The sequence below is a fragment of the Pipistrellus hanaki genome (genome assembly GCF_964339955.1).
Source record: "Pipistrellus hanaki genome assembly, chromosome: 3".
Lineage (NCBI taxonomy): Eukaryota > Metazoa > Chordata > Mammalia > Chiroptera > Vespertilionidae > Pipistrellus > Pipistrellus hanaki.
In genome coordinates, this window is record NC_140505.1 from 156,612,727 (window position 1) to 156,626,166 (window position 13,440).

General features: G+C 38.2%; 1 protein-coding gene across 3 annotated transcripts in view; it reads right to left on the minus strand.

Annotated features, from left to right (window-relative positions):
• Nucleotides 1-2,212: 2,212 nt before the first annotated feature.
• Nucleotides 2,213-13,440, minus strand: part of BMAL2 (basic helix-loop-helix ARNT like 2) — a gene marked incomplete at its 5' end in the record, with an annotated part of 67,930 nt that continues 56,702 nt past the window's right edge. For all 3 annotated transcript variants that reach the window (XM_084877240.1, XM_084877241.1, XM_084877242.1), the window contains 5 exons: nucleotides 2,213-3,199; nucleotides 4,637-4,745; nucleotides 6,352-6,430; nucleotides 12,318-12,414; nucleotides 13,128-13,186. In XM_084877240.1, the coding sequence (XP_084733366.1) occupies nucleotides 3,063-3,199; nucleotides 4,637-4,745; nucleotides 6,352-6,430; nucleotides 12,318-12,414; nucleotides 13,128-13,186 (481 nt within the window). In that variant the 3' untranslated portion in view covers nucleotides 2,213-3,062. The remainder of the gene's footprint in view (nucleotides 3,200-4,636; nucleotides 4,746-6,351; nucleotides 6,431-12,317; nucleotides 12,415-13,127; nucleotides 13,187-13,440) is intronic.

Consider the following 13,440-nt stretch of genomic DNA (forward strand, 5'->3'; position numbering starts at 1 on the left):
ATAGTGTCAATTTATACCTCAAGTTTTATTTTATTTGATTTCAGGCTATCATCCTGTAATAAAATACGTGATCAAATTTTCAAGTTTACCAATTGTTTAAAAGTTTTAAACTTGATACATAGATAGAGGTTCAGTTATTTGTACTAAATCAAGGATAAATACACAATTGTTCTTTTAAACCACAGCATTTAGAGGTAAATATCATACTCATGGTATAACCTTTGGTCTACATTAGTAATATTCACTTAATAAAATGTTCTAGAGCAGAGCCGTCCAATAGAAATATAATGTATGGCACATGTGCAATTTAAAATTTTCTAATAGCCACATTAGGGCAGTCAACAGTAAAAATTTATTGTTCCATTAAATTCAGTATATCCAAAATAAGATTTGAACATAGAATCCATATAAAACTGTTAATATATTTTATATTTATTTTTATACTGTTTGAAGTATGCTATGAAATTTACATTCACAGCCCATTTCAACTTAAATCTACATTTAAAATGCTCAGTAGTCACATACAGCTGGTGCCTATCACATGGGACCGCACAGTTCTAAACCCTAATGCTCAAGTCCTATGGATTAGAATCTCAGAACCAGAACTGGAAGTAAACTTGGAAGATCAAATCTCTTGTCACAAATGAGGACACTGAGACACAGAGAGTTTAAATGGCTTACCTGCAGTCACACAGCTAAATACAGGCTGAGTGGGCTCTTTCGACTCTAGGCACTCTTCCACCCACTACTTCACTGTAATTCTTGGGAGGGAGGAAGGGGAATACACACACACACACACACACACAAAAAAAAAAAAAAAAAAAAAAAAAATTCCATTGCTTCATCCAATATATAGAGATTTTCATCCAAGATTCAAGAAATTGGTAGGACACAAAGTAATATTAAGACATATAAACATCTGCCAATTGCAATAGCAATCAAATGCAAACAGAATGGGTTTTGAAAAAAAAAAAACAACACTAAACTTGAGAGAGCTATATAGTATCACACCCGTGGATTGGATTCTGGGTCCAGGGCAAGAAGATCTACAGAAAAACGTTAGAGTGGGTTATAAAGGATCAAAGCCTCCAGCTGGCCATCTGCCAGCTGGTCTATGGAGTAAGTCCTCTTGCAGTAGTTTGTCTCTGGAAACTCTGCCTCTCAACTCTTTGCATCATGGTTTGTCCCATCTGCTTTTGAGGCCATCCAGCCACAACGACCTACCTGTAACCCCTGGCTTAGGCCCACTCTGCAGGCCAAGGCTAACCTGCCCTGGTTCAGACCGCTCACATGTTATGTTTGTGAGGCAGGTCCATCTGCATGACTCAAAGAGAACAGATGTGATCGTTCATGCGTAGGCTGCTTCAACCAATCTCCCCCCATCTCTTAGGGTTTCTTGGGCTTATTCTAAACCTGGCTGTCTCAAGTCCAGGAGTGGTGCCAACCCTCTAACACGTCTGCAGCATTGGGTCAGCTCTGGAGGATCATGTACTAATATGCCTTTGGCCACTGAGCCACTGCAGTCACCACGCTTGAAGGGAACATCTGCTCTTGGTTAATGCCTATCGGTATGTTAGCCATTACCACACCTGACGGAAGTTCGATCTAGTCCTCACAGCCTAAAGAAATGAGCTATATCAAATGATGCTTTGTTATGGTGAGAGGCTCAGGGCAGTCAGCTGGAAAGGCATAGAACCATCTAGAGAAAGAGAACTGGATTTGAACCCCACACCTGAGCCTTAGGGTTTCCCCACCAGGTTCCCAGCCCCTTATTTTCATGTGTGGGGCAGAGAGACTATGGGAACTTACTTGGTAAACTAGAACCAGAAAGAAGTCTTAAAATGTAAGGTGTTATGGAAATATGACTTTCAAAATGGTAGATATACCGAGAGTGTTTTAAATATTCTTAAACCTTGCACTCAATTTGAGCTACCTCTGGATTAATGCTCTCCAAATTTTTAATTACAGCTAGAAAATTGGTTTTTAAATTCTTTCACATTGCCTCAAATTTTTCAGGTAGTTGCCATGTATATAACTGCCTTTGGTTATATGCAATAGTAACTCTAACAGCTTAATCATCTTTAAAGCCAAGACTAGTTCTTGGATCAGTTAATTAATCATTTAACCAGTGAGCTCACTGCTTTTCCATGTAAAAAGAAACTGGTTTATACACAGTACGCATTAAAAAACATATGAATTTAATTGTCTTTACACAAAACATTTAATCTGCCTGGGACTGTTTCTTCCTCTAAGATAATCGGGTACTACATACCATTTCAACATAGAAAACCTGTTCTATCTGTATATCATGAGTGGTTACATTAAGATTAAACATATAAAAATTAATCACCAACATCTATGGCCCAGAACCTTTCCTGTTCTGTAAGCAAACTTTTCTTTTTCTGAGTTTTAAATAAAAGTCATCTCATTTAACATCCACCTCAAAGTGCTCAACTGGGCATAAATATCCTGGCTCTGTGCTTGCTCAAGTCTAAAAGACTGAACATAGTAGTCACTGTGATCATGACTATAAATTGCATTGTCCCTTTAAGTGTTCAAGTACTCACTGTTTTCTTAAAAAAGACATAAGCCCTGTCCTCAATTAAGAAAATATACAAGAAATGGAAATGTTCCAAATCACACAAATCTACTATTATAAGCCAATTAAATGAATCTTGAGACCAAAAAAATTGTCAACATATTAAATTTCTCAAATTCAAAAAAAAAAACTTCATAAAAAATAAATAAAAACAAAACCAAAGCAAGATGTATAATTGATACTCTTGGTCAGAAATATTTTAGCAAAAAAATAGCAGCTAGTGAGTTTAAAACCAGTTCGCTGAGTAAAGGGGTCTGTAGAAAATTCTGAGCAGTTCTATTTGAAGAAAAACATCACATTTCCCCAGACCCCTGTAAAAGTGGGTGCAAATCTATAAAAATTGGTAGAACCTTCATAAGAATAAAGGATAAAAAGAGTATCAATACAGTACAGAGGAACATACAGTTCTTTGTAAAGGAAATACTGTAAAACATTCCTCATTTTTGGAGTTAAAAGTCAAATGCTACAGGGTCCAGTGGATGTCGCTGAAGCCTTCGGGGTCTCCCAGGACCCCCTCTACTTCTAAGTAATTCATGAAGGCAGCTATGGCTGTGTCGTCATTGCCACACAGGGCATCAAAATCCAACTGGGCACCACCACCTATAGAATAAAAATACAGGCCCGTGTAAGTACATTGGAAGGTTAAAAATGATTAGTATCAAAAAGGCAAAGCACGGCTAGAATGCCATACACTGCATCTTTTGAGGGCAGACCATAGGTCTTAAATTGCAAAAGCCAGATAAATTTGTTGACGGGTCACTATTTTGATGTCAGGTCAATTGCAGCACTTAATTCACTTGATACACGTAAGTGAGCTAGTGTATGAGTTTTTTAATAGAAAATAAGAGCCTGAGTAGGTACAGACTCCCAGACAACTGGAATCTAGAGGCTGAGGTCTGCTTGCACAGCGATGCATGTGCATGTACTTGTGTGCAAAAGAGAAATTTAACTTTAACCTGATTTGTGGGGGGGGGGAAACAAACAAAAAACCTTGTTTAACCCCAAAAATGAGAAGGCTGAGGCAAACGGGGAATAAAAAGCCTTAATCCTATATAATACAAGGGTAATATGCAAACTGACCCTAAAGGCAGAACTACTGGGAACGGTGAGTCACTATGATGTGCAGTAACCACCAGGGGGCAGACACTCAACACAGGACTGCCCCTGATGGTCAGAGCGCTCCCACAAGGGGAGCTCCGCTCAGCCACAAGCTGGGTAGCACTAAGGATGTCTGATTGCTGTTAGTCGAACATCCCCCGAGGGCTCCTGAGCTGCCAGAGGGATGTCTAATTGACAGCATAGGCCTGATCCCCTGGGGACCCGCCCCCCTGAGTGCATGAATTTTTGTACACCAGGTCTCTAGTATTCTTACAAAAGGGGAGTAACCAGATTTTTTATTGAAAAAGGGACCTTAGGAGTTACCATGGAAATGAGCTTTAAGTTAGACATAAGTATGAGGTTCTAGAAATTAAGGGTTAAAGCACAGCTACAGGTTAGCCAGTTTTCTAGATGTCTTTAGAAGTACAATAGAATTTAAGGTGATTAATAAGTCGTCTGTGCACAGTTAATACCCAGATTGTTTAAGTTCTTCAATTTCCATTAACATAAAATTTCAGATTAATGTCAGTTATGGGGAGTATGAAACAGTGTCACTTGAATTTACTTGATGTGAACTTTGTATAAACATGGAATAAATAATTGCATCTTAAACTTTTTACCATTGGTACCCTTTAAAAATTCCTGAATTCCTGAGAGTGGACACTTTGTCCTGGATAGAAATACCTTAGTTTTATTTACACTGTAGGTAGGAACAATACCCTGAATTCCATTGATAACTGAATATTCAATGACAGGTCCATTAAAGTAACATACATTTTAAAATCCAGGGTATGGTTACTGTGTTCAGGATTTTGAATGGACAAATCTTCATTTTGACCTTGTTTGCTTCTCTAGAAATCTCCTATGCCTGAAAATATAGTGATTATGGAGGAGTTTTTTGGAAAACAAAATGGCGGGCAGATGCCAAAGAAAACTTACCTAGGAGTGGCTCGTGACTGGGGGGAGCAACAGGGCTGTGGTTTTGCCTTGTGGCTTCTAGCTCCCACATTTCGTACGGATTTAGTGGATTTGACTCCTTGTTTGACACCTGGAAAGACAGGACAGTAAGTAGTAAGGTTCCTACGTGACTGAAGCTCTTCGCAGTTATCAGACCGGGGCCTCTGGCAGCGCGGCCCCTGGCCGGCTGCACGGACTGAGGACTCTGTGCCTAAGCACCCCACAGGCATCATCCATTTCACTTAAAAAATGTTGTGAGGGAGCTGTTTTACAGGTCAGGAATCTGAGGCCTAAAGAAGCTGATATTTGTGCCCAGAGTGTTAGAGCCATACATAATTCTACCCCGCCTTCCTAACTCCAAAGCCCACGCTCTTCATAACCATAACTGAGTGTCTATACTACAAGGAAAGTCTGAGATGGGAAAGTTCTTGACCACAGTGCTCTGAGTCAGTTATTTGTTTTTTAAAATACGACAAAACTCTATCCCATAGGATACCACAAAGGGAAATAGTGCTTTGGAGTGGACAATGGATTAAACTAGGGGTTTTTACCAGAAAGTTATCATTCTGTTACAGAGTTACAGGCAAGACAATCTAATGTAAAGGTAGTGTATCAAAATAGAAAGTCATCTATAATAATAAAAGGGTAATATGCTAATTAGACCAGACGTCATTCCAGATGTCCTTCCTGACAAAGCTGGGGCCAGAGGAGGGAAGCAGCCTGGGTCCCGGGTGCCAGAGGGAGCTGGTGCCAGCAGCCAGGGGAAGGAAGATCTAATCTTGCATGAATTTTCATGCATTGGGCCTCTAGTTTACCTATATTGTCTTAAGTTGAGGTACTTTATATCTACAGAACGCCTATATGTAATGTACACTACTTGGTGGTTTTTGTTACAATGACTTAACCTCTGTTTCTGGCACAAAATGGGTAACCAATAAACATTTGTTTAAATGTATAAAATTAAAAAATACTAGCCCAAAAGACATAATATTTTATGTAAAAATACATTTGCAAGTTCCCTTTTGCCCTTGGTCAGATTTAATTTCTCTTTTCTATTATATTTGTATACCACTTTGTTAGCCTTTTATTGTTGAAGTTACGTTAGAATTATGCTCTATGTGAGTTTTCCAGATATTAGCAATTTGTTTAGTCACTTTTGCATATGCAGCAATGCACTTCAAATAGCTAGTATTTATGGAATTGAATTAAATAGCATGTTATTCTTATCTTGTAGCTTTTATTAAACTTTGTTACAGACCAGAAGGTGTCCACTTACTCTGCTGAATTGGAAAAACAGCAGTAAGAACAACTATTGAGCACATGCTGTGTATCAGACACTGTTAAGCTTTTGCTTGTTTTCATATTTAATCACTTAATTCATACAACATCCCAAGAAATTGGTGCCATTATTATCCCAGTTTTACAAAAGAGGAAATCAAGGCACTAAGTTTAAAAAACCGCCCTGGGGTTACGCAGCAATTAAGTGTCTGAGTCACAGCTTTGGACCCAAATCATATGGTTCCAGCAACTTCACTCTTAACCACTATTCTACGTGGCCTATTAAACCACAGACTAGCTAGAAAAGGGTTCATTTACTTTTTTAAGAAGGCTTCCTTTCTCAGGAGAAATAATCAACGAAAAGCAAACTTTACTGATCACTTATTTCATGAATATTATCACTTAACGTTTGTACTTACATTCCTGCAGTTTATAGGTTGAGTATCTTTCACTGAATCTGTTGGACTTGAGTCACCAAAGGATGAAGAGGACTGTAACCTTTAAAAAGTGATACATAAAACATTTTCTGTACTTATGTATTCTTAGAAGGAAATATTCTCCTCTGGATATATCACAATCTGATAAAAATATACAGTGAAGGAGCATGAGACGGAATATCATGACAGTTTTCACAACAGACCAACTTGTTTGGGTGCCAGATTTGTTTCTGACTACAGAGAGCTGAAAACACTCCACAGTAAATAGAAACATAAAAGGCTGAGGTAAAAATCCCATAAGTAAATCATGTTACTTATCTTAATATAGCACGTCACAAAGTAATAGAATAACACAACACACTTAGTTTAAAACAGGCATTCACATAAAAACTCAGCTCCTTATCAAGATAACCAAGCAGCAGGATTGAAAATAAAGAAGAATATCTTAACATTTTGCAACCTTTAAGTAGAAAATGTGTGATATTTTTACTGTAATAGGTCATCCTCAGGGATGATAGACACATGACAAAAATGTAATCATACATGTGGATAATCCCTTCAATGAGACTTACATGTGTAAAACTGACAGTAACATATAATATACTATTAAATGCTCAACTATGTGAAACACATAATAGCATAAACATAACTTCATGTGTCCCCAAAATGGCAGCTGACAAGAAACTACAGAGGGAGAAATTAATGCAGAAATGGAATGAAATGGGTCTAAAAACAGAAGAAAAGGCAGTGGCCTGTCTTGGGGATTTTTCAGAGGACAGTCAATGTAAAGAGCTGGCTTCCCATTCTGTGGCTCATGGCTTTCAATCACCACCTGCTCCCTTGGCTTTGGCTACCCCTCCCACTAGACCAGATTAATCTTCCGAAGCATGGCTTTCTTCAAGTTAGTCCCCTGGGTAGAAATCTGCTACTGAAGTCCTTCCCTGCCTGACTTCACCTTACACTCCCCATTGATCTCAGCAACCCAGTTCCTCTCTCTCTCAATGAAGTCTCCTAATTGTTCCCTGAAACCATCATGCTTTCTCCCACCCACCTCTACACAATGGCTGAAGTGCCTCCATACATAAATGCCTTCCCCACTGCATCCTGGCCATTCTAATGGTACCCAACTGTCAGTGTTTGGCTTAATTTCCACTCCTCTTAAAATGCCCATCCAGCCCTAGCTGGTTTGGCTCAGTGGATAGAACATCAGCCTGCAGACTGAAGGGTCCCTGGTTCGATTCTGATTAAGGGCACATGCCCAGGTTGGGGGCTCAATCCTCAGTAGGGGGTGTGCAGGAGGCAGCCAATCCATGATTCTCTCTCATGTTTGATTTCTCGCTCTCGCTCTCTCCCCTCTCTCCCTCTCCCTCTTCCTCCCTCTCTGGAAAAAAAACACAAAAACACAAAAAACCATTTTTTAAAAGCACTTCTAGCATATATGGTCAAATGACCATATTTCAACAAGAGTTCTAAGGCCATTCAGTGGGAGAAAGGAGAATCTTTTTAACAAATGGTGCTGGGAAAACTGGGAGATCCACATGCTGAAGAAGGAAGCTGGGCTAGTACTTTACACCATATACCAAAATTAACTCAAAATGGATCAAAGACCCAAAGGTAAGACCTAGAACTATAAAACTGTCAGCAAACAGCATAGAGAAGAGGCTTCATGACATTAGATTTGGCAAAAAATTCTTGGATATGATACCAAAAGCACACGTTATGAAAGAAGAGATATAGTAGAAAATTTTCAAAATTGAAAACTTCACTATCAAAGAGACTGAAAAGGCACCCCAGAGACTGGAGGAAAATATTTAAAAATCACATCTGCTAAGTGGCTAATATCCAGAATAAAGAACTCCTACAACTCAATAATAACACACACAAAAATAACACAATTGAAAAATGGGCAAGGGACCTAAATTGACATTTCCCCCAAAAATATATACAAATGGCAGATGAGCATATGAAAAGATTCAAAACATCATTAATCATAGGGACAGATCTCACAAAAGCTCTGGACATACAAAACCATGAGATACCACTTCACACCCGTTTAGATTACTATCATAAAAAACATACACAACAGAAAATCAAGCATTGGTGAGAAACTGGAACCCTTGTGCAATTGGTGGAGAATGTAAAATGCTATGGAAAACATAATAGCAGTTCTTCAAAAAGCTAAACAGAATTACCAAATGATCTAGCAATTCTGCTTCTAGGTATACCCCAAAGAACTGAAAGCAATGACTTACTATTGTACACCAACATCCACAGCATTATTACTCACAGTAGCCACAAGGTGGAAGCACCCAGGTATTCATCAAGACATGACAAATGTCTTACCAGTAATTTTTTTTTCAATTTAAACTACTTTCAATTTAAAAAATTAAAAAATACAAACTATACAAAAAGAAAATAAAAAGCAAACATTTCTCTCTTCTACGTTTCCCATCCCACAAAACCTAGTCCCATTATGGGAGGTAAGAAATTCTGAATTGTCTGAACAAATTACTGTATTGTTATACATCATCCAGTTATAAGTTCCTTCTCTATAATTTTAAAATTTTAAGTACCTGGAAACCAGAAATGTTTTCCATAATTCATTTAGCAGCAAAATCTGACCTAATTGGTATGAAGCTATTTTCTTTTTTATCCCATTCTGTCTTACTACATGTATTTACAAAACCTCACTCCATAAAGTATTTTTAAGCTTTATTATTGAAAACTTCAGATATAAAAGTAGGTAATATAATAAAATCTCATATACCCACCAAACAGCTTCAATCATGATTCTTTCCCAATCTTGTTTAATGTATATACTCCAATATCTAATCTCCCCTGTCCTCCCTGACCATCTATCTAATAAAAGAGTAATATGCAAATTGATCATCACTCCAACACACAAGATGGCTTCCCCCATGTGGACACAAGATGGCCAATAAAGATGACCATCAGGGGAGGGCAGTTGGTAGGGACCAGGCCTGCAAGGGAAGGCATTTGGGGGTGATCAAGCCTGCAGGGGAGGGCAGTTAGGGGCAATCAGGCTGGCAGCAGAATGGTTAGGGGCAATCAGGAAGGCAGGCAGGCAAGCAGTTGGGAGCCAGCAGTCCTACCGGGATTGGGCCTAAACGGGCAGTCAGACATCCCTTGAGGGGTCCCTGATTGGAGAAGGTGCAGGCTGGGCTGAGGGACACACACCCCTGTGCACGAATTTCATGCACTGGGCCTCTAGTTTTATTTATAAATATTTCATTGCAGAAATAATGAGTTAATTGATTATGGCAGGGGTCTTCAAACTACGGCCCGCGGGCCACATGCGGCCCACAGAGGAGTCTGATCCAGCCCGCCAGGTTTTTTGGGCAGTGAGCGCAGCCGAGGTGTTACAGTAGGAATTAGTAGTTCATATAGTCCGGCCCTCCAGCTCTCTGAAGGACCGTGATCTGGCCCCCACTTTAAAAAGTTTGAGGACCTCTGGATTACGGGGTGCTGCCCATGATATTCTCTGGAGGTATTACATGTAACTCTTTCTTTCAAAACTGACTTCCAAGACACTATTTTTCTAAAATCTAAAATTCTGAGTTCAAAACCTATACTGCCTCCAGAGTTTTAGATGGGCAATTATGGGCCTATATACACACCTTTCTTTTGCCTTATATACATGAGTTATTATACACACTACCCTTTTGTTCTGTTCTTGTTCTTTTTTTCTATTAACCATGCATTTTAAACAACTTTCCATATTAGCGTATATAGAGCTACCTAATTTTCAACAGTTGCGGAGTACTCCATTGTATGAATATGCCATAACAAGTTATGGTTATGACAAATATTTAAATATTTAAAACACTACTGTAAAAAAACAAAAAAACAAAAAACACAGCAATGAATAGTCTTGTTCATAGATCTTTGCAAGGTTGTATAAAGCTACTTGCTCCCACACAGAACTGCAGAGCCTAGGATTACATACACTTACATTTTGGATAGGTGAAGTTAAGTTGCCTTCCACAGCAGCTGGACTAATATATCTCCACAGACAGTTTAAGAATAACCGTTTTCTCACACTCTCACCAATATTGATTATCAAACATTCAAATCTTTGACAACCTTCTAAATGAAAATAGGCATTTCTTCTAGTTTGTACATATATGTTTTTAACTGTGAATGGGGTTGAGCAATTTTTAGTTTCTTGGCCATTAGTATTTTTTTCTACTCATGTCCACTGTCCAACATTTTTTATTATTGAACCATTTTTAAAAACTGCCTAATAACTTTATTCTTTAGGCTATATATAAAGTTTAATACAGATTAAGGTTATAGTTATATAAAATACACAGAGTTTAACAATTTTATACTGTAAACTCTTCATATTTTAAAATGATTAGTCCATTTTGTCATATGAAATACACACATTATGTGCAGTTTATAATTTATCTTTTAACTTTGTTAAAAGTTATAGTTGTGCCTAAGTTTTGAGTTTTTATATAATTTGTCATATTTTTTCTTCATGAATTCTGGATGTACAATGATCCAAACTAAGATTGTAAAATTTATACCTGTGTTTAAAAATACTTTTATTGGTTTACTTTAATCTCTGATTTATTTGGAATTCATATTAGTATAGAGAATAAAAATGGGTCTGGCTTTCTTTGTTTTCCCAAATGGTTTTAGAGTTATTATAATGCCCTTAACAGTTTATTTCCCCTTAATGATTAAAATGCCACTTTTACCATATAATAAATTTCCATATGTGTTTGAATCTTTTCTGAATTAACCTATGAATTCAATGTGAATCCAGTCAAAACGTTTTTTTAAAATCCAACAAATGGTAGTAACTATATTAGAATATCCAGCAAAATTCTAAAAAAAAAAAAAAAAACACACCAAAATTCATTGAGACTAAAAAGATCAGATATTATAATCCTATTTTTTCATTAATTTATTTCCTCAAATCTCTTTTTTTATTAATCAAAATGTTTTTGTGACTATAGCTTTATAATATACTAGAGGTCTGGTGCATGTGGTCCCTAGGCCTGGCTGGCGATAGAAGCGTGAGTGTCTGTAATGGAAGGGCAGGTCCCAGCTGACCATTGGCCCCCCGCGTGCCCCTGTCCGCCTGAGTCACTGGGCCCCAGCCCAGCTCTCTCAGTACCTAGGAGCCAGGCAGTGACCCCGCTCCCCACTGCTGCCACTGGTCATGATCTGTGGAGCGATCAGTGGGGCAATTGGGCCCCACTTGTACCCGCGTTGGCCTGGTGCCACCTGCTCACCTGCTCCACCATCCCACCACAGTCCCACTCTTGTCAGAGCCCATCGGGGCTGGCAGAACCTGCACTGCCGCCCACTGCCAGTGCCACATTGCTGATGCCAACCATGTTCTGCACCATCTCCTGGTGGTCAACGCATGTCATAGCGCGTGGCCAAACATGTCATAGCAAGCGGTCAAACTCCTGGTCTAACTCCCATTCAAGGGACAACTTGTATATTAGGTTTTTATTATATAGGATTATAATATCTGATCATTTTAGTCTCAATTTTATTTTACTTTTTAGAATTTTGCTGGATATTCTAATATAGGTGCTACCATTTGTTGGATTCTAAAAAAACGTTTTGACTGGATTCACATTGATTCATAGGTTAATTCAGGAAACACTGACCTCCTTACAATACTGAGTCTTCCCATTAAAAAACAACTTATGTCTGGAAAGTTATTCAAGTCATCTGCATTTTAACTTTTTTCTCCATCAAGTTTTAGATACTTCTTGTAAAATTTGTATCTAAATACTTTTATCTGTTTTGTTGCTACCATAAGGGCGATCCTCTCTTCCATTACATTGTTGAACTGGATACTGTTTGCATAGAGGAAACACTGATTTTGGAATATTGGTTTTAATATGGAATATTAAGCATAATAACTTTACTGGTAATATCTGCAAAAGATGAAACATTACCTTTGTAAGTCCAGAGCTTCATTTGCAATATCTGTGCCGATACTGCCAGCACCAAGCACCGTGCCGGTGCACAGTCCAGGCACACCGACACAGGACTCTAAACGGCAAAAGGGAAATTCAATTGAGAACTTTAAAAAAAGTATCTATCTTCGGTTGATATATTTCTTTCAAGTATTTCTATCTTTAAAAGAAACAGACTAGCCGCATCTTAAACTGTTTGAAACATTCACGTTTGCATTACAGCATAATTCATGATGGTTTAAGAGGCTTACTTAAAGTGTGTATGAATCAAATGTGTAGAGTCGCTGACCTGTAGCCTTGGAGTACAGATAATTCCCACCCACGTTCATTATCAATATGAAAGGCAGAGCAATAGTAGTTTATTTTTAATATTTCCTAATATTTTTATTTATGCAAGGGATATATTAAGTAATTCCTGTGGTGAAAAATAGATACAAGCAAAAACTCCCCCTTCAAGCTTTTTATAAATGTGCCCAACAGATACTTTGAGTGCCACGAAGAACAAGGGACTGTGCTAGCTGCCAGGGACAGAGGATGGATAAAACACCATTCCTACTCTCAGAGATCTTGGTCTGTGGTCAGCCAGAGAGTGAACAACAAACTGCAACACAACCTAAGATTGTAACGGAAGTGTGACCAAAATACTGGGCGAATTATAAGGAGGATAACTGAACCCACAGGAGTCTTTTCAACTTCACCTTGAAAGTTTTACCTCTCCAAGAGAGAAAAAGAGGGTAACAACAATAATAGTCTGGGTAATAAGTTTCCATCATCTAAAAGTAAGCTTACCTTCCAATGATGGAGAGCTATAAAGAAGTGACGATGCTCCTCTGGTCTCGCTGTGTCCCCTAGAATTTAGAAACACCAGCAGTGACATCATCTTTAGATTGAGACACCCACCCAATTCATTGCCAGTAAAATTGTGCTTTTCTACCATTTTTAAGGAAATTGTTAGAGTAACTGTATTTAATTTTTTCATACATGCATATTGTTAATATTACTACCAGAGATCAAGGTACTAATGTGCTAAGTAACAAGTGCCCTATTACCCTATAAAGTACATGTTGTCATAGTTACAAACTGTCAGTTCATATATTAATGA